The sequence below is a fragment of the Synchiropus splendidus genome, chromosome 11 (genome assembly GCF_027744825.2).
Source record: "Synchiropus splendidus isolate RoL2022-P1 chromosome 11, RoL_Sspl_1.0, whole genome shotgun sequence".
Lineage (NCBI taxonomy): Eukaryota > Metazoa > Chordata > Actinopteri > Syngnathiformes > Callionymidae > Synchiropus > Synchiropus splendidus.
In genome coordinates this window covers 201,093-228,605 of record NC_071344.1, presented here as the reverse complement: position 1 = coordinate 228,605, position 27,513 = coordinate 201,093, and the positions used below count along the sequence as shown (strand labels likewise).

The window sequence follows — 27,513 nt, the reverse complement described above, 5'->3', positions numbered from 1 at the left end:
CATTTGGAAACACTGTGGTCGATAGAAACGCCATGGATGATAGATGGAGAGTGCAGAGCAGCAATACTAGCTTATTTAGCATTTGGACTTCTTTGGCCCAGAACATTGCACCCATGTGTTGTTCTTGCGTTGACAGGCAGCTGCGTATTTAAAGCACATTGCTAGCAGGAAGCTCGCTGACCCTTGGTGTGTGTGTGTGTGTGTGTTACTGTAACACAAGCCAAGTCTTAATCTGAGCCGTAGAAACACAGCAGGATGAGGAGGGGAGCAACACGTGTGGATGCAGGCCCTCAGAGAGGCTTGTTCCAAACCATTTGTCAGATGAATGATGAGAAGAACAAGAGACGTTAAAACATCACAGTTGAGGGTCTCCGGGACTCAGAGCTGAGACGAAACGTTTGGCCTACTTCAGCAGCGCCGCCGTCTTAAAACGCTTTTAAGATGTGAATCAGGAAATGACAACAATTCCAAGAGTAAAGGACGTGTCTGTCTGACATCTTGTGACTCAAGAAAAACTCATTTTAGTGTCGAAGCAAAACAGCCGCATCACACAAGCAGAGAGCAAACTTATGGAGGTCAAACAACATGCACAGGAAACACTGAGGCGTGGAGCTGCATGTATCCGAAAGACGAAGAGAATGATTGATCTTGTCAGTGATTTGACTCCACAGTTGTGACACCAAGGAAGTCGGGTCACTTGAAAGTGTTGTGGTTTTTCATCTCGGCCGTAGTCTCTGGGGAAGCGGCTAAAACGGACAGAAGACGGTCCGTCGCTGCAGTTCTGCCCGTCTCACGCGGCCGGAGAGAATGAGACCAGAGAAGACTATTATGAATCGTGACCATACTTCATCAAGGTCTGTTGACATCGCTCTTGTTTTCTCTGTTGGCAGCTTGCTGTCCATTTAAGGCCTTTGAGGCGCCGTTAGCGTGAGCTAGCTTACGGTCATCTTTCAGAGTGACCAGAGTAATGAACCTTAGCGTTTGGAGGAGAAAATCATGAGTCGTGTGTGTAAATCTGAGCTTATGTTGCATTTGTACTCGACAGCATGCATTAAAATGTGTTGCTAATGGAATCATAATTGGGGGTTGGTCATGAACAGGTATTAGATGTTACTGGTGAATGTTTCACGGTGTTGGTGGAGCAGAGAGGCTCCAGTTCCACTCCAGTCCTGATTTTTCTCCTCCAGTCCAGACCGCTTCCACAGCTTGTGTCCCGAGGTGGGTCGCTCCTACTCCGCGCTCCGCCCCGTGATTCTCCCTCCCCGCGTCTTTGTCCCCGGAACTCGCCCTCTCTCCTGGCTCCCCAGACCTCCAGTCTGCCCGCATCTGGACCCCAGGAGCAGCAGCAGCAGCAGCAGCTCACAGCTCACAGTCCGGTGTCCTGGCCCACGGCAGGGGAAGCAGCGAGTGCCGTTGGAACCGCTGGTCGAAGCCGCAGCAGAGATTCTCGCCTGCGGTCCGAAGTTGCTGAGCACTTTCCAACTTTTCCTTGCGCGAGTTTTGGTCCTTTTTTGTGACCGAACTCGAGTGTCTTCCGGTCCCACATATTGTGTTCGTCCAGGACCACTTTTTTTTTTTTTTTTTTTTTTTTACTGTGATTTGTACTTTTGGGTTTGGGCGCCGAAGTGACCGCGAGTGGAAGCGAGCGGCTCCATGCGGGAGCTCAGCTAGCCGAGCCTCACCTGAGCCCCCCTGCTTCACCTTCTGTTTCAAGCCTCAACACTCTCCTCCGAGTTTCGTCGACATGAAGTGGCTACTGGTGGCGTGTGTAGCGAGCACGCTGGCCGTGTCGTGGAGGTCGGCAGCTGCGGAGCAAAAGTCGAAAAACTGCAACGAAGTGAGAGCAGCGTACAGCTCCAAGGGCTTCAACGTCAACGATGTTCCCAACAAAGGAGTGAACGGTGAGTGCCTGATGTCGTGTCCTGAGCCACCAAGTGTTGGCCCCGCGGGGCGCCCCAGCTTTAAAGCTAGCCACGTTAGCTGTGCTCGCTGTACCCGTCTCCACGGAGCGTGTTCGGGACCGTCCAGCTGGCGCTGGCGCTTAGTAAACACGGTGTTCCTTGAGGAAATAGTTGAAGGTAATTCACAACACCTCAGGTCGGCTCCCCACCGAAGGAAGGCAGGCCCGTGTTTATGCCCTGGCTTCCTCTGAAGTGGAGGCGGCCGCCGGTCATTCAGGAAACATTCCTGTGCTTTGTGAACAAGGACGATGGATAGTTGCTTTTCTTGCTGGCTCCAGTTGGTGGTTTTGCTGTTCCAGGCACATGATGTCTCCACACATGTCTGCTGTGAGAGTGTACTGACCCTGATAGAACTTTTTCAATCATCAGAATCAAGGAATCCCTTTTTCTTTTCCTGAAATTCCAGTGTGCCCTGCATTCCTCAAAGCCCGTCTTCATTTTTGTGGTTCCTATGAATGTGCGCTTTTACCCAAGCCCCCTTGGTTTCCACTTTAGGCCGTCCTTGGCGTGCTTGACTTGACCACGCTGAGCCATGTTAAAGTCGTTTCCTTGCCACGCAGCAGCCGTCCAAATCCAGCATGTTAATAAGCTGATCCATTTTGCATGTCGAAGTCCCACTTGGTGAAAGCCATCAGTGCTCATGAGAATTTAAGTTGGGCGTAACTGTCTCTGAGTGCATGAACCTTCGCCTCCTGCATCTCAACCAAGTATTGCGTCTTTGTGTTGTGTCTTTGTGATGCTAAATGTCATTGAGAGTAGGCCAACATGTCTGCTTTGGTGGCATATAATTGCCTTGAATTTCTGGGTTTTGAAAGAAGAATGTGAATAAGGCCAGTTTTATTGTGCAGGTTTGTGTGACACACACACTCGCATACACGTGCCTCCTTCTTCACAAAAGGTTAGTGCTGTATGCCTGGGTCGATGCCCTCAATGAACGCCTCTTTGTCATTGATAGAGACTGAGATAATTGATCCACAGAAAGGTCTACTGTCATTGAAGGGAGGGGGAGGGAGTGAATCACCCATACAGTGCTGGAGTGCATATGACGAATGGGCCTCTTAAGCACGGTTCATTATCTGCAGCTCTTTAAATAGCGTGAAACGTGGATTTCATAATCTTAAGGGAACCACTGGCGTTCAGGTGAACCCAGTCATGACGTCTACATGAGACGCCATTGGCCTCACCAATGAGCAGTGGCTGAGATCGCGAGACGAACCCAAGGAAACCTGGCTACCTCTCGGTCCTGCGTCATGTGCCGTGTTCTTGGGTTCAAGTGGTGGGTTGGATAGTGGAGAGCTGCAATAAAGACTCTGACTCTTCTGGCTTTCTACTTTTCTCATCACTTGACGGGGAATGCAAAGTTAAACAGCACTTAGAAAGTGGAACAGTATTTTTTATTCCTTTTTGTTTCACAATATTCTTTTGTTCTCCTGCATCATTAAGTCTAACGCCTGCTCACTCTCAGCCTTGTTTTTGTTGGACTAATGATTAAAAACAAGTTAAAATATTATTCTGACAAGACTAAGCTCAAAGACGATTGCTCTTGTCCCCCTCCCAAAGAATGGCTTTTTAATGAGTTTTCTGGAACTGGAGTCTTAGTGAGGGCACTCTCTTTCTGTCTACAAACATCTTGTGTTAGTGTTGGAACTTTTGTGATAAGGTTGTTTGTTACCCTTTGCATAGCAGTCGCGCTGAAACCAGGCCAGAATTGAAATGTAATAAAGCTGTTAGAAAGCGAACTGGAAACTCTGATTGCTCCAGCATCCAGCAAATTAAGTGAGGGAGAAACGGCAGTCTCGGACGGCAAATTCCATGTTGATCCCATGGTATTAATCTTTTAGTGCTCAGAGGAAGCGGTTGAAGACCCGGGTTTTACTCCTCAAATTTGTGTCTGCTCGGATGATGATTTATTTCTCGTCTGTGGTCTAATACCTCGCTTAGTGGAAGGAAATGACTCCGAAGGTGCTATTTATGACAGACTCATATCATCACTCATCATATCACGTTGTAAATACTGCTTTTACGGTCCACTCCGAGTAGTTGGTGTTAACTTTTCGTCATTAAATTACGAGTGTGGCACTCGCTGTCAGGTTTTCCACCATCTTTAGCGCTGGTATCAACTGTTTTCTCCACGCTGCTTTCGACAGTGCAGCTCTCTGCTCGAGCTAAATCTGCTTTGGTTTACTTCGGCTTGTGTCATGCTTCAGGTATGAGACAAACATGGAGATCAAAGACTCGCTTTCCAGCCTTCAGCAGGAGCAGCGGCTCCCCCTCAGAATCCCTTTTCTACATTACGACCCAAACGTGAAGTGTATATAAGCGGCGCACGTCAACCTCCCAGTGAGCTGAATAGATTCAACAACCTCCTCCGAGGCTGCGTGCCCGACATTGTTACCGTTTGGGAAAATAACGGGTTCTGTTATTGCACTGACATTTAGCTGATAAGATAAGCGAGGGAACTGTGGCACGCAGACTTCATGGCTTTTATAGCTCAAAGGACAGTATCTGTTCCAGTGACCTTTGGCCTGGTATTTTAACACCTGTAATAATTAACTAATAAACTCTCCCTTCATACTCTCAAGGTCTTGAACCCATTAGGATCTTTAATAAAGTTTTTCATAGCTTTGACCAAAAGTCGTTGCCATTATTTTTAAAGCCTTTTTTTTCTTTTTCTATAATTTGGAATGTTGTCTATCAACATTTCTTTTGGAGCAGGGGTGACAAACGCAAATTGTGGGCCGAACCAGCTTAATATTAATCGGCTTTGTTTTTTTTTAAATGTTACCTTTTAAATGTTCCGGGAATAACAGCATTAATCAAGCATTTGTTTGTTTTCTGTGTGATTCACCGCTCTGGCGGACAGTTTAATCCAATCCAAGGTTTTCAGGATTTTGGCAAACTAGCTATGAAGTGAGGGCTTGATCCCTGTGTAAAATGACTAACTGCAGCATGCTGAGATGGATTGAGTTGAAGTTGATTTCAGGCTCTAAAGGTATTTAAAGGCTTCATTAATGCGTACTGTGATGGCTCAGTCAGCCCACGTTGTTTGCATTCAGCCTGCGTGAACCAAGCTGCTGTGTTTTCTGTTTGTCACTCATGGTTTTTTGTGAAGCAACAGGTTGATTCTTTATCTAGCCCCCTAACTCATTCAGCAGTACTGTGTCTTGGTTAGGTTTAAATGCCTCATGTTGGAATCACACTCTGAAAATTCTCACACGTGAGACAATCTCATCTTGAAAAGGGCAATTGATAATCTAATCTGGACCTGGTGTCTGATGGGTTTTACTCTTGATGTTCAAGACTTTCTGGTTTAGCGGGTTACTGTTGATGAGCTTATCTGCCAATAGATAATGTTTAGGAGGCGGGTGTGGTTATTCATTAGGAACCGTTGATGGTCCTGCCCGTCCTGCATTGTTTGGTGGAGGTCTCGTGAATCAGGAGATGTCCGGGTCCATGGGAGGGCGTGGCAGTGCGCTGACATGAATACGTTGTCGGTGTGAATGTCCTGAATGATGCCAGTAGACAGACACTTGAGTTTGTTTGTGCACGCGCTGATGGTAGTGCGTGACACACTGTCAACACATACCTGATCCGTTTTCTTGGTAGCCATTTTCTGGGCTGGAGGACAGAGGAATTCCTCTCAGTCTGCTTTGTGTCGAACATCAATTCGCTGGCAGTGTGTCGAGTGAGTGTCTGAACTTCCATCTTTCCCCGATGCCTCCAAATGGCCAAGTGAGCGACAGATCAGTGGGGGGTGCATGCAGTGTGAGGAAACAATTGTGCTCCCCCTTTTAGACCGGCCTGCCTCCCCCTTCTTCACTGCATTCCACACTGGACCACCAAGACCTGCATGCAGAGCTCCCAGAAGCTGGGAACACACTGCAACAAAGAAAACTCTCTGAATGAGGCATGCAGGGACAGAGATTTGACTGACAGACAAGAGTTCTGAACCAAGTCTAACAGAATGCCCGGTGGGAGCGTGCGCTTGTGACACGGATCTGGGGAGGTATCTGCGTGTCAGCAAGGCACAGTGACTCATCGAGGCTTAGTCATTCTGGCGAGCGCCTACAACTTGGTGCCCCAGGAAACCACACCAAACATGTCTCTGAAAACAACACACGTTGGTCAAAACATCTTCATTTTCAATTCAAGCCACTCTCTGTGCCACGTTATCCGTGAGAAATGCTGAGGTGGTGGTCTTATGATTGAAGGAAAGAATTCCCTAAATCACTTGTTGACACATCCTGTTTTCCCTTCCCTCATTTCCCCCTGCTCCGACTGATGTACCAGAGTGTTTTCCTTTATAACGCTTAATCCTGTCCTGTTTGCACAGTCAGGAGTGTTTTCCTTCCTGCCTCGTTTTGGCCCACATTAACATTTTTTTTTTAGTTTTATTCTTCTGCATTATCTCCACAAAGTGACATCGCACGGGCCCAATCCTGAGTCTAGGTCTCCTGCATAATTAGCTCATTCTTTTCAGTCTTGTTTTTATGTACTGCAAGGCCTTCACACTCCATCATACAATGCTGAATGTTAAAGCAGCACTGAGGAGATTTTGATCCCCTTCACTGGGGTGTTTTTGTTGATTTGTAGTGAGATGTGACTTGCAAATGGCTGTGAGTGTAAAGTTGTGCAACATGTGGAACTCAACCCCTATTCTGAGACAGAATCCTGGGAGAGGACCCTGGATTGTATCCACCACGTTTGTTCTTGTGCACAGTTCACAGTCACACTTACATCTTTGGTTTTCCCAACAAACCATTATTGAGCAGGAGCAGAAACTGCTGTGAACTTGTGATTATCATGGTGCAAAAATTCCGACTGTGGACCAATGCAGGTGAACGCAGACGCAAGAGGCAGCACATTCTGTCTCGTGAAAACGAAGAACTTTAGCCGAGATTTAGATGAAAAGTTTGGAGTAGTCACCACCCCACTGACAGTTTGGTGGTCACAAGGGTAGCAGTGAGGAGCTCGTGCCCTCCAGGCGGGTCATTGGCACCTAAACTGTGCCAGTCGTGAGTGTTAAGAATTAAATGTGAAAATCTTGAACAAATCAACAAGATTCAATGGTAAAGGCCTGAATGTAGGGGAACCAGACAACAAACATGCCATGACTAAAGAAAACACAGGAGACCATTGTGAGATCTCATCAGCCCACCATGTGTGGTTCCGGAGTGGTGCCTGACAGGCAAGGGTGTTCATGTTTAAAGGGAAACGGTGCCTTCTTCACGCCTGGTCATTGGAACTCACATCCAGCAACAATGTGCGTGTTGTTAGATATGAAATTGCAAATGTGTGGGGGTTGCAGCGGTATAGGGTGTGACTGAGTCGTGTAGCGTTTTGCCAAAGCTTTTAGCCTTGAAGAACGACAACTTTCTGGAAGATTTATGGGTAAGGAGGATTCACGCAGCGCCTGAACTTGAGAGAGCTGCGCTGTAATGACGGAGGTTGAGCTGGCCCAAGGTCGACTGATATCAAGTGAGGTTATCCTCGTTGATGGTCATGATTGTCTTTGAGTGCTGAGTGTGGTTCTGTAACGGAGTCGGTGGGAGCAGAGCCAGGGACTTGGCTGGGTGTTTGGGTTGAAACCTCAGTGCTGGGTGCGTGCCAGCCTATCTGTAATCCTTGCTAATTAATCCCAAGTCCGACATTAAGATTCCCGCTGACGAAACCGTCACTCACACTCAGCTCACTTTTCCAAATGGCGGTTTGGTTCATGGGTTTCTTAATATTTATCCAACCCCACGGTGTGCTGCTTGCTAATGGATTGAACTTGGCAACAGCTATTTCTTTCTTTTGTGTAAAAATGCTTTTGTCACACAATAGGGTTTTCTTTAGATCCCCGAGTTTAAATTAGTGAGAGGTGTTTCACTTTCCACACAATGGCAGATGTCCTGCAGGATGAAATTCTTTCTCACTTGATAGCCCCAAAGCAGCAAATCATTTGGTTGACATAAATTTAGGGTGGTTTCTGTTGGCAGGTAAAACTGCTGCTGGAATGTTAGTCAACCTGCCAGAGGTTGAAATATTGTCCATGATCGGAATGGAGAGTCTGTGTGATTCATAGCCGCTCCGAGTATATCAGACGCTCCCGACTGAGCTCCATCAAGTGCTGGAGTATGAGTTTCGACTTTAGTGTCCCTTTGACACTCAGAGATGAGCGGCTCTCTTCCCACCACCGTTTCTGGTGTCTCGTTTCGTTAGGCGCAACAGGTATATCAGAATCATTGTTGCCCTTTTGTAGCTTTGAGCCTCCAGAAACCTGATCTTGTACCTGACCTCATTCTGCCCGGAGGGGCCACGCGGGCCCTGTCCTGGTGCAACATCTGGTGGACTTCATCTGCTTGAGGATGTCATAAGCGTTGTCATAGAAGTGTGTGTGTTTAGGTGAGGTTCATTGGCTTTTACTGAGAACACTGACATTTGTTTAGTCTTGGAGAGGTTCTGTCAGAAAGCACCATGAAGAGTCACCTGACCCTGTGAAATAGTGGTTCCATAGCTCCTCAGTCCGGTAGTTGTATTAGTCCAGTTCTTGTACAACGAAAATGTGCTAGCATTTGTTGCCTTGGTAAAGCAGTCTGCCTTCAAAGTGTGTTTTCATCCGTGTGCCACATAGACAGGCTTTTTTACATACAACTATTTTCCCTTGTAATCGTGCTGTTGCAACCCGTCCCTTCCATTTGTCTGTAAAACCCCCAACCTGTCCCAGCAAATCTTTAGCATAACAGCTTCGACATCTCTCACACATACAGCATAGCTGAGCAGAGAGGAGGTGATTGATCTGGCGGCTCATCAAAAGGCACATAAAGCAAAAGAAATATGTGGAAAAGGTGAAAGAGGAGGCGAGCCATTTACATGAATCATTGTCTCTGTTGATGCATGGTGCCATTCGTCCTAGGGTCCCAGTAGAGCAATTTTTAAATGGAAATTTCCTTGATTTACTTGGGCCCGTGTTTCATGTCGTTTTTGCTTTCATGTGTATGACATGTTGACCACTCTGCACTTAACACAGGCTCTGATCCCAAAACCATCTGGCTGCATTAGGAAGTTGCGTCCATGTGTTAGCAAAAGCTCCTTCACTGAAAGTCATAGAAAAAGATCCCACTATTATACCGCCCCACCTGTTTACACACAGCCTGATAAATGTTAAGCAGGTGTGTTGTTGCCGCTTGGTTTCCGCCAACATTCCTCTTTCAAAACAGGTGGATATCTGTTTCCAATCAAGACTTGACAACAAGAAAATGAACCATTGTTTAAACCCAATGTCTAATACAATGTGTCTGGAGTGAAGAGCTGGTCCTGCTCTGACGAAGTCTGGTGACGACTTTGAATATTGTGCTCAAAAGAACGCAGCCAATCAGAAAGTGATAGTGGAACGTTTTGTCATTTACTGTATTGGTGACACTAAAAAGGCTAGCTTTTCATCACGTGAAGTATATCTCCCTCCAATGACCGTCCCTTCATATCTAGAATGCACGACTTGAGTTCTGCGAGCAACAGACGGGATTTTTCACGATAAACACGGCAAAACCGTCCTGTTCATGTCCACCTGCATGATGCCTTATCTGTTTGTTTCGATGTTTATAGCGATGCGCCACACTAGTTTCTAGCGGAAATCCTGTCAAAATGAACATCTATGAAAGTCATTCAAGTAGACAAGATGTTAGCCCCAAACTTGAGCGCCGCAAAAATTGTGCAGGTGACCCTAAATTTTGTTCTTCCTTGCTAACAAAATGATCTCTGGTGTTCTTATTCACTCAGTGATTACAAGTTTTTAATCACATAACGTATACAATGTTTCTTATCTCTGCATTAATGTAGGGAAAAGGCCATAATTAAAGAAAATGTGGTACACAAGAGGCACTCTGGCTGGACATGCTGTTTTATTTTGTTTTATTTTTGTTAGTTTTGTATTCACAAATCTCTTAATGGGCCTCATAAAATGACGTGGTGGGCCAAATCTGTCCCCCTGGCCTTGAGTTTGTCACTTGTTATAGAAAAAAAAATCCCATTACATGTTCAACGATTATTTTTTTTTAAAGAAATGACCACTCATTAATTACCATAAACATATGATGGTGCAACTTCGCCGATCAATTCAACTCACTTTATTTCAATTTGTTATAGTATCGGAGCAAGGATTTTAAACAATTCAGCTGTTCAAGTTTTATACTAGGGCTGGGTATCGATTCTAATTTCAAGAATCGATTCGATTCCGATTCTCATGACTTAGAATTGATTATCTCGATTCGATCCGATCCAATCTCGAGTCAGGTTAGTATTTAAACCATTTTCTTAGCTGTTGCCATAATCACATGACAAGTTAGGCAACGTATTAATACTAGTATCATATTGACATTCAGCAGGAAATGAATGAAGGATTGATAGTCAATGATAATAAAGAGCCAGACACAGAGCACCAGATGGGACTGCTGCATTATTAGAAATGGGACATGAACAATTCACCCAAAAGATGCTGCTGTTTAATACTCGTGCATTTTTATGGTATTATCAACATGAAAAAAAGATTCTCAGCCACTGAAAATGTCAACAGAGTACTGGTTACTGACTTCACAGCAACCAGCAAACAGACCACAGTTCTCTGTGGTCTGTAGTACGTACGAGAAGAGGTCCCACTCCTCATCAATATAGTGAGTTGTCAGATTTGTGTAAGATTGCGAAGATGTCCACGTATCACTTGTAATGCCCACCGCGCCTGCGTCAAAGGGCTTGGACTTCACCCAGAGAATATGTGTTAAAACGTCAATTAATTAATTAATCCGATCTTTGGACCTACGAATCGATTTTATGGAATTAATGTACGAATCGATTCAGAATCAGAAAATCTTTTTTTTTAAACACAGCACTATTTTATACCTTTGCAAGAAATAATCCTTTATGTTGCGCTGAGTAGCAGAAATACGAGATGCTTTAGTCTCTGGATTCCTTTCCACATTAGCTATTTACAATTAAAGCAAGGACAAGTTTTGCCTCGGTGATTATGAAGCTGGTTGTTGCATCCCAGACCTTGACATTACTTACTACAGGAACATTTTTCTCATTCCATTCTCTAACATCCTGACTACAAAACTTGGCAGCAGCAAGCCAAGTGTTGAATGGGATGATTATAGAGAAACCTCTTCTGACTGTTAGCTTTTTCGCTTTTCTTCTATTTTGGTAAAAATGTAAAAAGCTTGATGACTTTCGTCGCCTGGATTCTAACACCAGAGACGCCTATTAAGTTGCCGAAGTTGTTGCCATCTGTCGCAGCTGTGAAAGTTTTTACTGCAGCTGTCATCAGAGAAATTGTCTTTCTTAATTTCAGATATGTTTTGTCTTCCCAGCAATTCCAATTAAACCCTTCATGAAAGGGTCTTTACCAAATGGCCGGCTTGTGTGTACCTATCAGAGGGTGTCTTTAAACTGTGCTCGCTCTATGCTTTCTGACTTTTCCCGTGTGTTTGGGGAACTTTTCAAGCAAGTTGAAACCCTGACAAAGCAGTGACCTGGGAAGTGGTGTAGGCAGGGAGCTTTTGTGTTGGAGGACAAAGCGAGAGATGCCGAGCTGGGACCAGAGAAGGAAACGGTCCGAGTGAGAGGCCTCTGCAATGTTGTGGAATCTCCCCAGGGGCTTCTGGGTAAATGTTCATGGTTGACGGCGTTTTGGAATGTTTGCAAATGGAGAGTTTTAATTGGCCAGAGCCCCTGACTGGTTTAGTAATCAGAGATGGACTGGGTGCTGAGTGCTTACTTCTGAAAAAGTGAAGCTGCTTTGTGGTACAGCCAGCAGATACTGTGTGCCTCTTACTCTTGTGTGCAGTCATGGGGTTTTTGGTAGTTAGCCGTTTGTTTTGTTTTTTTTATTTAGCAATTTATTTTGGGAAGATCCATGACCTCTGATTTATTTACGGAAACATTATTATCCTCTCAAATTATGCTGTTCCCAGTGGCGTGCTACTACTGGGTCATATCTGCTCCAGAAAGCATGCTGCTGAAACAAATTTCCTGCCTCACAATTGGACGCTGGGCATTGTTCTGACTGCCGTAAATCTGTCTTGTGGCAACCAGCACTGGTGCTTCCTGAGAGACTTCCTCCCTGGAGTGGATTTGTTGTTTTTGTCAATGGAGGTGACGGGTGGTCCGTGTGATTGCTGTTTTCATTAAACTCCCAGCGCTTCAACACTTGCTGCTAAATCATAAATGTGTTCCACGCAAGTTGGTGACACGTCACGTGAGGAGCAGATGCTTTTAGGTCATCTGATGTGAGGGTGACACCGGACCCGCGGCACAATCTGCTCTCTGTTTTGACTGTCACTCTACTGACCCTGCAATATCATGCAAGATGTTTGAGAAGAATTCCTATAATAATGACTTCATTGGTGGCTCTCTTGTCATGTGCTGTGGGCTCCTCATGTCACATTTCACTTGTGGATATAAGGCTTGGTGTTATTCTGGCAAAGTGTTGTTGGACTTGAGTTGCATGACTGAGTGATGAGCAGAGGACCAGCTGTTGGTGTGCAGGGAGAAGAGCAAAAGGGAGAGCACACAGCCTTGGGGGTTTCCTCAACTTGACGTGCTGCATCCTGCTTGACAGGAAGTCACTCATGTTGAGCTCTGAAAACTTTTGAAAGTTGGTGGTGAAAACAGAAATGAAGACATGAGTCCTGTTGAAGGATGTGCCACTCAGGTGGGGCATCGCGAGGCGCCCGTAATGGTTTGGGGGTCTCGATGACTGAGGTCAATATCTTCAAGTCCTGTACAGTTATGCTACATGCATAATGGTTGAAGACTCGTGTCATGCTGGCTCATGTCAAGTCTCCCAGGGAGGTGTTGGAGATGTCTCTGAACAGCTGATCAGCTCTCTGATGCCCATCAAAGGTTCTCTTCTCTGCACAGATCTTGGAGGTGGTGTGGTCACTGTGGTGGTAGGAGATTTGCAGCCTGCCTCTTTGTGGGACCTCATCGCAGGTGTGGCACCCCCTCTGGTATTTCTTCAACCCGAAAAGCCAAAGTTGGCTTAACCCGACCAAGCATTTGGAAAAAAACGTATAGCCACGTTTTCATTCTGCTTTTTGGTGAAGCGAGAGCGGGACATTGACCATGGTTTCGCCAAATTGCTATAAAGTTGTCGTTACACTATTTGTGTCGGACTGTGGTGTGCAGAAGCAGGGCTGGTGGAAGTGTGGCCCTGCCCTGATTGCCTCCATATGAACAGCTGAGACTCTAATAAGGGTTTCCTTTTACAGCCGGGTGGTGAAAAGTTTTCTCCCTTTGCAGTCATTCGTCATGCATCCAACACATCTCTACAGTGGTGCTGGAGAGAGATCCGATTAAACAAAGGTACTGATTAATTAAAGATACTTCTGACAGCTGAAGAGCTGTTGAACCTCATTGTGTCTTGCAGTTGAGAGAGAATGTGGCTCAGAATAGAATATGCCAGCAGTGTGTTCTGTAGCAGTGGTGACCTGGTTAGATCTCGTCAGAGTCTCTGTCAGGTGACTGAAGAAAGGCAAGATTCCACAGAACCTCTCAAGGAAGGAAAATCACACCCTAGATTTCCGGAAGATGACTGGGACTGTTTTAAGGTATATTGACCGTATCATTGTGCCTATTAAACGGTAATAAACAAACAATACTGCTGTCATCTCCGTAACTGGGCAAACTAGTTAAAAACAACCTTTGAGTTGAACTGAAACTCTGCATCAGGTCAGTAGGAGAGGAACAAGGCGGGGGTGTTGGGGTTAGAAGTGGGATGCCGGTGTGAAGTGTTGTAAGGTGCCATGAGAACATGGGAAGCTGTGGGAAAATGTGAACTGAAAATAATGGGGAGGTGTTTCTGCTCATCTTTTGCCATTTGGTTGCTTGACTCCCAAAAATTTAAAGCAGAACTGTCAAAGTTTTTCTGTCCTGCAACACAGAATTCATCTCAGTTCATGAAGATTTGCGAGCGCTACAGGCGTATGGCTAATCTGTTTTAAAGGCTTCATGGTTTTGCCACTATGAGCAGGAAAACCTGGACGAGGTAAGCGAACGAGACACACTTTCCTGTCTAACTTCAGCTGGCACAAAGCCCTTGAGCAAGTCTGCGGTTTCACTAAGCAGCATGATGTGAATGCGAGGATGTTTGTAGCCTTTCCTCCCCCTGCACCTCTGCATCGTAGAAGAGACGGAGGTTATTGCTATTTTCTGGGAAATATTGCATCACACCTCTGGAATTTAAAGTAGTTAAGGTCTGTTCTTTTATTAAGTGAATATAAGTTAGGTTTTATGAGTTAAGCGTGAAACTTGAAGGCAGTGCCTCTCCACTTTTAATGGCACTTCTAAAGTTGTCACTTAAGTAATGAAGTGATCAGCCAAGCGTTTTAATTGTACGAGAACAGATGCATTTGTATTCTTTTCTCTGGCTATGAAGCGGACTTTCTGTTTGGGCTTTTATTATTAAAAGTGCAACCCACTCGCAGCATCCCCTTAAAAACAACTTGAAAGTGCTCAGGTTGAGGTCATGTGATTGTCCGTGACAGGATGTAACCAGGAACAGAAAGTGGCGCAACAAATGGCCCCCACTCCCGACTCCCCCGGCAGGATCATTACAGCGTTGAGGGTGATGAGAAAGAGGAGAATGTTATGACTGCAGGGGAGTACATTTACAGCAGTCACTGTGAGTAATGCTCAGCGGACGGCTGCAGTGTCCTACGTGCTGCTGCTCGTGGTCGGGAGGGGCTTCTTCGTCATGTGAAAATACCTTCACCTTCTTATGTTGTTTTAGTTCGGATACAATTTGGCTCAAATTGCCCGGAATCATTGCCAACAATGGTGGCGTGCGCGTTCACCTCCCTCGTCTTGCAGTCTGACTCACCGTGGTGTTCGCACGTTTTTAAAGTTTCACAAGTCCAACCGACCCAGTATTGTATGTCTGTCACACCGGCAGTTTCATGTAACCCGTGTCCCCCACTGGGGTTGATTAGTATGGACATATGCTATGAGCAGACTACAGTCTATCATTTAATTATTCACAAATGTTGGCCGCCAAGGAGCTCTAGTCGCAGACCACCGCGCTCCAATTAGCGACAGGACTCACCCAATAGTTGCCCCGCAGCCTTCGCGGTTCTCTTTCGGTGAAGGTTCCAGCGAGTACAGAAATAATCCTTTATGACTCTGCATTGACTGTTAGACATTTCTATTTATATATTTGCAAGTGTTTGCGTCTTTTATGGCTCCTAATTGCCCGTGTGTGCGGGGGAATGTGTGTAGGTGGTGGTATTATTGGAGTAATTGGGGCTGGAGGGCGAGTCCGTGTGTGTGGTGGACGTGCTGGCTGGCGCACAAGGAAGGTCAGAGGACAGGACCTCTCTCAGAGGAGTGGCTGTTAACCCCTGACCTCACTGGTTAAGCCTGCAGGGTGGTGGCGGTCCAGGCTGAGGGCATGTGGGAGGGCGACAAGGGGGTGTACCCTCATGTCCGTCTGGTTCAGGGGCACGATGGCAGGCAGAGGGGGTGGCGAGGTGTCTAATCTGGTTTTTGTCTGCGAGGCGTTTTCACCTCCCCCACCATCCTTCCTCTGAGAACAGAGTTAGAGAGGCAGGACAATGTCAAAGGGAAGTGACTTATTTTATGAGCCATTTAAAGAGGATGGTGGTCTCCCCACAAAGGAAAGGCAGGGGAGCCGTGGAGTGTTGATGAATGCCATGACACACAGTCACGTGTTTGTTTACAAGATGCCGCTCTCTTGTTTCGAGCACCGTAAGTGGCAGTTTTGCTTTCCCGGGTGACGCTTGAACGGCGTTCCTTCTCCGTGTCTTGTAACTTCTTTAAGCACTGTTTGCTGGAGAGGCCCAGAAAAGGAACTTCATCAGGGCCAGTTCACCTCCTCACAAAGACCATTCATGCCAGCCACTGAAGAGCGACGATGGACACAGCTTACTGTGAAACAAGAGAAACATGTCTCACAAGATTCCAGCTTGTGGTGAAGCTACAGTGCCCGGCATTTCTCGCTCAAGTGAGACATTAGTTGGTGGGGAAAAAAGGGCCATAATCTTGATTTCATGCTTCGGCATCTGTGCAAACAATGTCACACTTGTCCAGAAATTCCTGCAAAATCATGGACTTTTATTTGTCTTGGTAACTACAGCGACTTTTCTGTGCGGATACAGGCCCGATTGTACTGCTGCAGCCCGGCCCAGCATGGCTGCTTCACTTACAAGTTCTGTAGCCGTGTGTGCGTTTGCCGCACCTCGAATCGCGCTGGTACAAAGAGTCATGTGTTGAGCCCTGATGTGATGTGTGAATATGTTTAGGTTGGGGCTGCCAACTGTGCCTCGGTATTTGAATGTGTGCGCCTGTGTATGGGGGTCCGTTGGACGGGTCAGTGAGAGAGAGGGAGAGAGAGGGATGAGTTTGGGAAGAGAACCCAGAGAAGGAATGACTTGAGGCTTATTTGGACTTCTTCCCAGACCGAGGGGTCCAGTTAATGGCGCCAGGGAGCATCCCTCCCTCTGGTGCCCTGTTAGGATGGTTGTATAAGACCGTCACATGTTGATCTACACGTGTACGCTTTCACCAATTTGTGAAAGACCTGTCGCATCATTTTGAATAATATTTGCTCACCATTCAGTAATTTGATGAGGCGTAATACAACTTTCCCTGTCTCTGAAACTCAACGCACAAATGTGTTTTCCTCTTCCATGTGGTTGCGTTTCGCTTCATGCTAAGAATTATGGGCTACAATGGCATCTTGGTTAACCTGGCGTCACGAAAATCAATTCTCGTGCCTCGTGTGTTCGCAGTGATTTACTAGTTGTTGGGGGGACGTTCTTCTACTCAATGGCCTGGCACGAGGAGCTGACCCCAGAAGCTGCTTGTTAGCTCCAGTAACATAATAACTCAATAACTTGACGGGGCCTATTGTTGAGAGATTCTTGATGTTTAGCATCACTAACGCTGATGGTGTGGTGTGTTTAAGAGACTCCTGAGAGAAATCGGTTTGCTGTATCAATGACAGAGACCTAGCGTCCGAGCGGCCGAGTCTCTTCTCACCCACTTGCCATCTTGATTTAATGTAAAGTATTTCGGTTCCAGTCAGCAGCTCTGCTCGTTGAAACTCCGGCCCACTCATGACACTCAAGCCAGAAGCAAGAACCTGTGTGGGCACTGTGTCCCGGAGTCGGTGGGGAAAACCAAACAGGCTGTTGGTGCCTGCGTGAAGTGAAAGGACCCCAGTGTTTCTCCAAATTCCAGCAGCCACATTTAAAACAAAACATTATTGCAGCTGCAACTTTGCATTTGGCCCACCTCAACACTCCCCCACCTCACCCTCTTTAATTGAACGTGAACATTTTTGGCATGTTGGGTGGTTACTCCCTTGTCGCACGCCATTATAACTGCCCCCACTGCCGGGGCTATAATGCTATATGGTAAGGTAAGGGCTGTCCTACCTGAGGCGTGTGTGAGGACCGTGGAGCTAATCTCCTCTTCAAAGTGTGTTTAGGAGGCTGCGAAAGCTGCAATGAACCATCAATCAGAGCAGGGGATTCCTGGGATAAGAACAGGGCTCCATAAAGTGTTGGGATAAAGAGCGCTGTGAGCCGAGTGTGGCAATTAATTCACTTAAGTGCAATTGGTGGGGGGTGGCTCCTCTCAAGGTGCTTTTGGTCTGATGGCACTGAAATTGTTGCTCAACAAACTCTGTTACGCATTTAATCCTAAAGAAAACACTAGAAGGTGAATGATTGCTCTTTGTGGGTTTACGCTAGTCAGACTTTGGCGGAGGCCGTGGGGGGGTGAAAGACCGAGCTGAGCTTTGATTGTAGGTCACCACAGGCTCAGTGAGAATACTCTTCACGCAGTGCATCATTGAATGGCTGCTATATCTAACGAAAGTGTAGGGATATTTGTGTGTGACATCACAGTTTTGCCGTCATCTTGTGTGTGATTGGCTTTGTTTTCACCGTCACCTTCTCTCCATCTCTTGCAGGCGCTCCTCTGAAAGTGTGTCCACAGGGTTTCTCCTGCTGCACTGTGGAGATGGAGGAGAAGCTGAGTCAGCAGAGCCACTCAGAAATCAAAGCTCCCGTCCTGAGGCTCAGCACCAACCTGCAGTCCACCTTCAGACTAAGACACGAACACTTTGACAGTAAGTAGAACAAACAAACCCACAGCGCTGCTCCTCATTAGCCCGAGAAGAAACGCCGTCTGCCTCTGGGTTTTGACGGACGCTTCCATCTGCCACCGTGCTGGCCAGTGCAGAGACAGTCAGTCTGTGTCCACTGGCCTGTCCACCTGTCTTTCAACATCTCAGCCTCCTGGCCTCGTCGTCCCCCACTGCTTCTCTCCTTCTCTCTGGAGAGACGTGCATGCTTATCCAAAAGACCACACACGCTTTCCAAGCGAGCCTTCGCAACACTTCCTGTTGCACCGCGTGTACATGTGGGTATGCCTGTAAATATTGGGGTTAGATTTCACTCTGAGATGCGGCGGAGCACGCAGCAATGCTGAGTCACCACGGAAGTTGTGTGTCAGGGATGGAGGATTTTCTCGTGAGAACAATGAGATGGTGCGACGTACAGTTGAGACCTGGTGTCAGCAGTTGTACATGTGTGTTCGTGTTGGGACCCTGAGATCCTATGTATCTGTGAAAAGAGGCAGGCGGGCGAGCATGTGTATTGCAGCCAGATGTGAACAGGAATGTGACGTGTCGGAATGCAGTGGCAGCTTGAGCCGTCCCACCCCTCTCTCACCCTCTCCCACTGCCCTTTGTCCCCAATCTAAGGCTACCCTCACCCCAAAAACCATTCATTTCTTCTGCGAGGGAAGATAGGTCTGATCTAACTGCTCCGAATCCCCCGTCACTTTTGTGAGCGAAAATGGCACTTGAATACACTTAAATTGCATTTCCTTGCAGGGAATTCTGTTGTTGGTCAGTTTACGACAGGAACTGGGCTCAGCTTGACTTATCGCATTCCTGATTAGGTGCGAAAGTCACTGGTTTGAAACCATCTTTATCTACACACTTGGTTTCAAGTGGAACAGGATTCTAAACATTAACCATGTTCATCAGTTGTGCCGGTGCTGAGCTCCATCTGTTGGCCATTTGTGATTCTCAGTGAATGACAATTTTAATGTGTGTTTCTTTCCCCCCACATAGTATTATCAGACAGCATTTGTTAATCTGGCTGCAGTTCTTTAGCTGTCCATCAACTTTAACGTTATTTGAATAAAAAACGAAAATCTATGGAAGAATAATGACGAATAGAAAAGATGTTATCAGTCTTTGAGAGCGAATAAGAATGAAGACTATTGAGTTTCCTTTTATGAAATTACGTCACTTACCCTAACCCTGGAAACATGAAGTGCATCAAGTTGCAAAGAAACTACTACTCTGAACATGAAGGCCAGTCTTATTTTACCTCCAGCTGTGCTGGAATGTGGAAAAAAAAGTTATTTATTGATGAAATATCAATGTCATATTGGAGGTGAAAGTTGAAGTTGCTGTTTCAAACTTTTTTCACAACTCCATCCATGAAGTTGGCCTGTTTTAGCAAAGGTGTTTTGTGCAGACTCCACATTGGGATAGAGGTCTGGCATCCTCATTTCTTCCGTATTAGGCAATGACAAGTAAAGCTCTTCTGCCTCTGGAGTGTTTGCTTTGATAAAAGTCCACAAACTGCTTGAGATGATGTCTGATGACCAAGTGACAGTGTGACGTTCATGATGCGAAGCAGTGATGAAATACAGGCAGCCTCTCATCTATGGCAGGGTTCTCAGGCCCTTGTCACCTTAAAGGGTCAGTCTGAAGGGACGCTGAAATTGTAACCTTCCTCCCTCTCCGGGCCTCCTTGCCATCAAACTGTTAGATGTGGGATCTGCTTACAAAGAGGATCTGCGCTCTCTTTCACCTGCACCATTACGCCGCTCTCTTACTGCGTAACGCCAGCTCAGGCTCAGGTTGCCGTCATATTATTTACCCTCGTAGCACAGAGACGCCCAGAAACTCACACATTGCCTAAACAGGAAGTTCCTCTGCTACGTGGACCAACACATCAGAGGGCATGAATGTAATTTCACATTACGGAGCAGCACAACGTGTGTGTGTGTGTGTGTGTGTGTGTGTGTGTGTGTGTGTGTGTGTGTGTGTGTGTGTGTGTGTGTGTGTGTGTGTGTGTGTGTGTGTGTGTGTGTGTGTGTGTGTGTGTGTGTGTGTGTGTGTGTGTGTGTGTGTGTGTGTGTGTGTGTGTGTGTGTGTGTGTGTGTGTGTGTGTGTGTGTGTGTGTGTGTGTGTGTGTGTGAGAGAGAGAGAGAGAGAGGCTGGCTGTCTTCATGCGCCTGGAGCTAGGAGTCATGGCCAATTAAGAGCAGAGCCAGAAATAGTTCTCCCCGCTCTGTGTGTTTGTCCTGGCCTCTGCCTGTCTGTCCTGTAGTGCTGACCCCGTCCAGTGGAGCAAACCCACGTCTGAGCGCTCAGATTAAGGCCCCCAACCAGAGGCATCAGAGTCCAGCAGCAGGAGGGACACAATCCTATCCCCTGAGAAGAGAGTGAAGTGCAATGGCTAATTGGCACAAATAGGGGGGCAATTACAGCCTGAGCTGGGACTGGGAGGAGCAGAGTTTACAAGGATGAAGGGTGGTGACGGCGGGGGGCCAGGAAGTTCCCAGTAGGAGGAAAAAGGTGTCCAGGGATTGGGCCCAAGATCATTGCTCACAAGTTAGGGCTTCTCTGCTCCATGTGGGAATGATGACAGGAGGGGAGGAGGAAGAAGGCTCCTCACATCGGTCAGGATCCTCGCTCCTAACCTTTCACCTACATTCCCTCACACCATTGGCTTGGAGACACATTTTTTAATGGAAAAATCCGGAGGGAGCGCTCGGCTCTTCGGCCTGTTGGCAGACAGCTATGTGTCATAAACTGTTTTTAATGACAATGCAAGATGCCTGCGCCTACTGCAGCCTCCACTGCTCACTCCCCCTTCCATATCGCCCTTTTAGTCCATTGCAAGTGTTCGGGGTGTACGTTCCACCGCTCTGTGAGGCTTTAGGGGGAAAATGGAGAAGTTTCGTCTTTTTTCAGTGACTTTAAACTTGTGGCTACAACATTCCGGGGGTGGGGGTGCGCCTTTTGTTTTAATCTCTGTCAATGGAGTGTGGAACTCGGTGCCTTCTCATATGGCTTTGTGGTGCTACGGGTGAGGTGGGGGCGGACGCAACGGCGGGGAGGTAAATGGAGGGGCTGCAATGTTTCCGGTATCCTTGGCGACACAGTGGGGATTTCAAGTTAAAAAAGCTCTCAACTTAACCCACCCCAAACTGCCCTTAGCCACCTCCCCCCCAACTCCTCATTTTTTTCTTTTGGTATGTCGGTTTGGAGTGGAAGTGACAGCGCTAGTTGGTGTGTGTGTCCGTGCACGCTGGTGGCAGGGAACATGAAGTGACTCCCCCTGTGAAAGCATGGGAACTTTACATTTCAAAGGCCAGCAGCGGGCACCCCGAGAAAATGCAGCAGGGCAGAAGTTTTGGGGGACTCAGGGTGGATGCGAGCGTGAGTGAAGGTTGAAACATTTTTCAGTGACTCTGTGGTATTCTCATTTCGTCCAGCTTAAGAAAGTTGGGAGGTGAGGAGCGTTGTTCATGGGAGAGGAGGCATGGATTATTGGAGGTGGGGGGCGAGCAGTGAGGGGGGTGATGGACATTCCTCAGGATGAAGTAGGTCATTGTTCCCTGTCTGCACTGAAGAGAGCTCTCTGAAGGAACTGATGAAGTGAAAGCAGCAGAGGGAGGGAGAGAGATGCAGGGCTGGAGGGGGATACAGGTCCATATACGGGAGGCTGGGGGGGTCACATTATTCAGTAATCCTATTGAAAATGCTTCTGAAGGACAGTCCAAGAGAAGCCAGCAGAAGAGAGTGAATGGAATGTGACAACAGAAAAATGCCATTGATGGTGGTCAGTTTGAAGCAGCTTGATGTGGAGAGACGTCTCCTCTCAATGGTCCACGGAGACGAGGAGCAGCGCCGCTCCCATACTTGGCGCTGATGCTTCAGCTCCACCCGTCACTCCTCCTGCTTGGCTCCCAATTTCCAACCGATCTTCTTTCCAAAGCACATTCCTCTGCCTTGCTTCCAATCAGCCAAGGTTTTAATGTCACAACTGGAGAATGAAGCACGGAGAACATCGGTAAGTGGTAGCAGCAGCTGATGGGTGGGGACGCTGCGACGTCCATTGCAACAGCTGCATCACTTAAGATTAGAAGTTTGAATAACCCGTCTGCGTCATCCAAACAGTTCCTAAACGTTTTTGTATATAGAGAGAGGGACGCGGTCAAGCCAAATGTTCCCGTCAAGTCGACTTAGTTTACCTCATAACAACTTCAGATGTTTGCTGGACAGTGAAATGTTAACATCTCCGGGTTGTTTGGTCTGATCCACTGGCAGCGTCGCTCATCACCCGGCCCTTTCTTCTCTCCACAGAGTTTTTCCGTGAGCTGCTGAAAAAAGCCGAAGCGTCGCTGCACAACATGTTCGTGCGCACGTACGGCATCATGTACGTGCAGAACGCCGAGCTGTTCAAGAACTTCTTCGAGGACCTCACCAAGTACTACGTCTCCGGCAGCGCCGCCATCAACCTGGACTCCATGCTGTCTGAGTTTTGGGCGGACCTTCTGGAGAGGATGTTCCGGCTGGTCAACGTGCAGTATGAGTTCAGCGACTCCTACATGGAGTGCGTCAGCCGCCACACGGAGCAGCTGCAGCCTTTCGGGGACGTCCCTCGCAAGCTGCGCATCCAGCTGACCCGGGCGTTTGTGGCGGCGCGCACCTTCACACGGGGGCTCGCCCTCATGCCGGAGGTGGTCAACAAAGTTTCAACGGTCAGTTACGTCACACTCATTTGTTTGAACAAACCAGTACAACAGAAACTCTCTGTTTATGACCTCACGTCAGATAAACCTGCTGCGGTTCCGTTATGATCCGATAACATAAACCACCGTCTCTGCTGTGACATGTTTTCCCTCGGAGCTGACTGATGACTCGATGATCAGATCTTGCTGTTTTCTAGTGTCGGATTATGGGCTGTATAGTCGAGCCGCTTCATCTCATGTGTGCGTGTTAGTGTGGTGAGCTGACCGGCCCGTGTCTCCTGCAGGTCAGCGCGTCTCCCAGCTGTGTGCGCGCAGCCATGAAGATGTTGTACTGTCCGTACTGCTCGGGCCAGGTGGCGCTGAAGCCCTGCCAGAATTACTGTCTGAACGTGATGAGGGGATGTTTGGCCAACCAGGCGGACTTGGACACAGAGTGGAACAACCTCCTCGGTGAGTGAGGCTCCTGTGAACAGGAGCAGCGTCCCGCTGACAGTTCTACATGAGCTTGACTCAGCAGGTCGAGACAGAGTAGCTATTGTAGGAGCAGGTCGCACATGTCGTCGCCTGCATCAAACACACACACACACACACACACACACACACACACACACACACACACACACACACACACTGCATTTTGTTGGACAACAGACTGTGACATCTGTTCTCTTGCACTTGTGTGTCATGTTTCCTTTGCTGCTGCATCACAGGATGTGTGCTTCCCCCTTGTGGCAGTTTTACAAATAGCAACTTCACTTGATCAAAAGGGCCCCATTTGTGTTCTTCATTAATCAAATCACTGATATTCAATTGCGGCAAAATAACATGTATATTCTGTCAATTAAAAGAATGATGAAACTGAATAGTACTGACCATTGGCCATTTTTGTAGTCCTACTTTTCTTTGTTAGTTTTTGTTTCATGTGAGGCAGCCGTTTTTGTGAAGTTCAACTAGTCTTCTACATTTTTATTTGGATGCCAAGCTACTCTATGACAATCGGAGAGTCAAAAATTCCTCAATCGGACCAAGAGCCACAGGTTGAAGTCAACTTCGTACACCTGCTTGGCCGGTTTGTTCCTCTGCTTTGCTGTTCTCCAGATATTGAAGTGCTTGATTTCTTTTCAGACGCCATGCTGAGTCTGGCCGAGCGGCTGGAGGGCCCCTTCAACTTCGAGTCTGTCATGGATCCGATCGACGTGAAGCTGTCTGAGGCCATCATGAACATGCAGGAGAACAGCATGCAGGTTTCTCAGAAGGTCGGTGTCTCTTCAGGCTTCCTGGCTCTGCTGCAGCCGCCGCCGTCCACTCATTCTATTTCCACTCTTCCTGACAGGTGTTCCAGGGATGTGGTCAACCCAAACCAAGCATGGCCTTCCGCTCCAAACGGTCGCTCAAAGAAACTGGCTTCACCGGCCGCTTCCGCCCGTACAGCCCTGATGCAAGACCCACCACAGCTGCTGGCACCAGCCTGGACCGCCTGGTAAAGGCCGAAATATGCTGCTTGAAAAGTTATTACTGTTGCACGTTTGAACCCGGGTGTGTCCTGAACAGACCAGTGACGTGAAGAAGAAGCTGAAGCACGCAAAGAAGTTCTGGTCCACGTTACCCGAGACCGTGTGCGCCGGAGAGAGGATTGCTCCCGGGGACGAGTGCTGGAATGGAACAGCCAAAAGCAGGTGAAGGTCGAGATGATTTGAAGATGGAGTGGATGATGTGTCCATGGTGCAGAAAGTAAAACTTTGTCTCCTCGCAGGTACGAATCGGTGGTCATTGGAAACGGACTGGCTAATCAGGTGTCCAACCCTGACGTGGACGTGGACATCACCAAGCCGGACGTCGTCATCCGCAGCCAGATCGCGGTTTTGAAGGAAATGACGAGTTGGCTGAAAGCTGCTCACAGCGGCAACGACATCACGGTTGAGAACGGTGAGGAGCGTTGTTCATGCTACATCAGGGAAAAAAGTCTGGATCAACCTTCTGCGTGGTGGTCTTTCTCACATTCAACTTCCCTTCAGCTGAAAACTCTGGTGGAGTTGTTGAAAACACGGCTTCCGCTTTCCTCATGTTGTTTCCTGCGTCTTGAGCCAAGACTCAAGTCCAGAGCCCGGTTGGCTGATACTCGTCTTTCGGGTTTTTGTGACTGATGAGTGTTGACCCTTCACACTTGAAGCCTCTCATCTGTTCTCATCTTGTGTCCTGGTGTTCTGTTGTGACCGCCGTGTGTGTGTGTGTCGCCAGATGACGAGAGCAGCGGAGGAGAAGAGAGCGGCAGCGGCTGCGACTCCCCGTCCTGCGACACAGACCGGGACATCTACTTCTCCACGCCCCCCAACCCCGTCAAACCACGGGTCAACCTGGTGCAAGGCGGCTCCTCCTCGGGCGGGACGGCCCTCCAGGGCAGCATGGCGCTGGCGCTCTGCAGCCTGGCCCTGGCCCTGCTCCTGCTCGCTCCTCACCTGAGATAAAACTGGCTGATCAGGGATGGGAAGAGAACGAATGACTGAACGAACTGTGGGAAAGACTTCAAAGACTTCAGCCTCCAGGACCTTGGACTGTCTGCCAGGCGGGAGGAGGGGGGAGGGGGGCCAGGAGAAGCTTCTTAAATATTACAGTAACTTCACTTTTAATGATTTTTGTGTTTTTAAGACAGCCGTGTACAGACATGCTTCCCGAAAACAAGTCACCCCCACCCCCCCCCCCCCCACTCCCCTCCTCTGTTCTCCTGAGGCCAAACTTATGGCTCTATTAGAGCTCCACAGCATCCTGGCTGCAGTTTGTTTCCTCATCCATCCGGTCCAGAGTGGTGACCTTCTGAAGACCCCGCGCCCTTCTGTCTGTGTGCCATCAAGGAATCTTTAGTCAGTAGTCGTGGTTGCTTCGTTGCTTGTCAACAATCCCTTTGCACACCTGGACGTTTCCCGCTTACCTCCATGAAGGAACAGCGAGAGAAGCCCTTTCCGAATCAGCCGTCACTCGCGCCTGCAGGAGCGTCATGTCTGCTACAACTCGCTAACTCTTGTCCTTCTCCGTCATCTTTCATTGAACTCCTCCCCGGTGCGCTCATACCTCAGTGCATGCGCTCATTGTCAATGCAATCTGTTGATGTGAAAGTGTGTGATAGTGATGTGATTTTTCTGGTGACAGAGGAGGCGGAGCTGGCGCTCCGTCAGTTCAGTTCAGCACAAGAGATCTGACGGGGACGGTCATAGGAACGCGTGTCACGTCAGAGCGGAGAGCAGGAACCGTCGGCGGCGTGGCCTCGGAGTGAAATCACATTTATACAGGGTTTTAAGATGTGTCGTACTTTTGAGATCATTTTGATATGAAGATATATATATATATATATCTATATATATTAGGTACTACAGCGGCTTTTACTGCTAGTTTTAGGTGCAGGGCGAGAAAGGTGCTTTTGGAAGTCGGGATCTCCCCATCCTCATCATTTCAACTCAAAGGATGCTGCAAAGATGGATGGCGTGTCGGATCAGTCGTCATCCTGCCGTCCGAGCGTGAGAAGTGTCTTGAAAGTCCCTGAAATGCTTTCATTTCAGCTGCCTCGCGTGGCCTTTTGTACAAATTTAAGTGTTTGTCTTGTAGTGGTTGCAAACTGGAGCGAGGGTTTTTGGAAAATTTGAAACCAGCCTTCTGCTCACGGTTGAGGGCTGCACACAACCTTTTGGCCTCATGTTTGACTTTTTGAAATTGACAGGTTGATTGTAAGTTAAAATCCTCCTCTCTGCAGAGTCAATCGGTCTGGAAATCAGATCTTGGAAGAACATCTATGCAACCCACAGAAATGAACATAGCCTTACCTAGTTAAGGAAGAGCGCGGGTGGTTTGAAATTCTGCGTTCTTTGTACCGTTCCACCGACGGGAGAGTCATGTGGAGCACGAGGAGACCCGGCCTGCGGAGGAAAGTGGGCGGCGATGATGGATGTCTGCTTGCAGGCCCGGGCAGAACCGTGTTCCGGCTGGCTGGAGGGCTTCCAGCAGAGCGGTGGTGTTCGTGTGAGCCACGGACGGACGGACGGACGGCCGTCTTGTGGCGTCGACCTTTAGTTGCACAGGTGTGGAGGGTCACGCATCTGCCTTCGGCCTGCGCGGAAAACAGAAAGGACTCACGAGAGGAGCGACTGAAAAGATGAACAAATGTGTAAATAAAGCGCAGCCGTTTAGATGTCTCTAAAAGAGGCCGTAACTGTACACCGGATTTTTACTTTGAGAGTATCGGATAAATGTTATGAAGAGAACGAGATGAGGTAGATGTTAAATTGTATGAGAAAAGTGTATATGAAACGACATTTTAGTCTTGTTGAAATAAAGACTGCCAATATTTAAACTCTGGGTGGTTGTTTTGTGACTGAAAAGAACAATGAAACCAGACACAAGTGAATATCCAAATGATCCAATTTTGGCAACGTCATGGCGTAGATATTATTTGGAGTATCTAACGGTCTTCACGTTTATGAGCATACTTGCATTATTTAGAAAGTCATTCTTGTTAATCAAGAGTCACATAATGACCGATTATCTAGCTGATAATGTGTCAAAAACAAAGAGGATGGAATGTTACCGTGGAACAGGATTGATTGACGAGTAAAGAAAAAGATATTTGACATTCTTTTATGTGGCACATATATATATATGTTACCAACGAAAGAATTCCAACGGTGAATGTTCAAATTCCAGGCGAGACTCAGAAACCCCC

At 47.6% G+C, this 27,513-nt stretch overlaps 1 protein-coding gene across 1 annotated transcript; it reads left to right on the top strand.

Annotated features, from left to right (window-relative positions):
- The first annotated feature begins 327 nt into the window (after positions 1–327).
- On the top strand, positions 328–27,147 carry gpc4 (glypican 4). The gene is made up of 9 exons (XM_053878548.1): positions 328–1,901; positions 17,932–18,090; positions 22,417–22,814; positions 23,090–23,255; positions 23,931–24,061; positions 24,139–24,285; positions 24,357–24,481; positions 24,559–24,731; positions 25,044–27,147. The coding sequence occupies exons 1-9, from the start codon at positions 1,745–1,747 to the stop codon at positions 25,268–25,270; spliced, it is 1,683 nt and encodes a 560-aa protein (XP_053734523.1). The 5' UTR covers positions 328–1,744; the 3' UTR covers positions 25,271–27,147.
- Positions 27,148–27,513: the final 366 nt, after the last annotated feature.

Bases quoted from the DNA above. Each gene is read 5' to 3' on its own strand.
- gpc4 (XM_053878548.1), top strand. From the start codon at position 1,745: ATGAAGTGGCTACTGGTGGCGTGTGTAGCGAGCACGCTGGCCGTGTCG. The intron at 23,256-23,930 runs GTGAGTGAGGCT...ATTTCTTTTCAG, and splicing joins AGAGTGGAACAACCTCCTCG to ACGCCATGCTGAGTCTGGCC. The intron at 24,732-25,043 runs GTGAGGAGCGTT...GTGTGTCGCCAG, and splicing joins CGACATCACGGTTGAGAACG to ATGACGAGAGCAGCGGAGGA.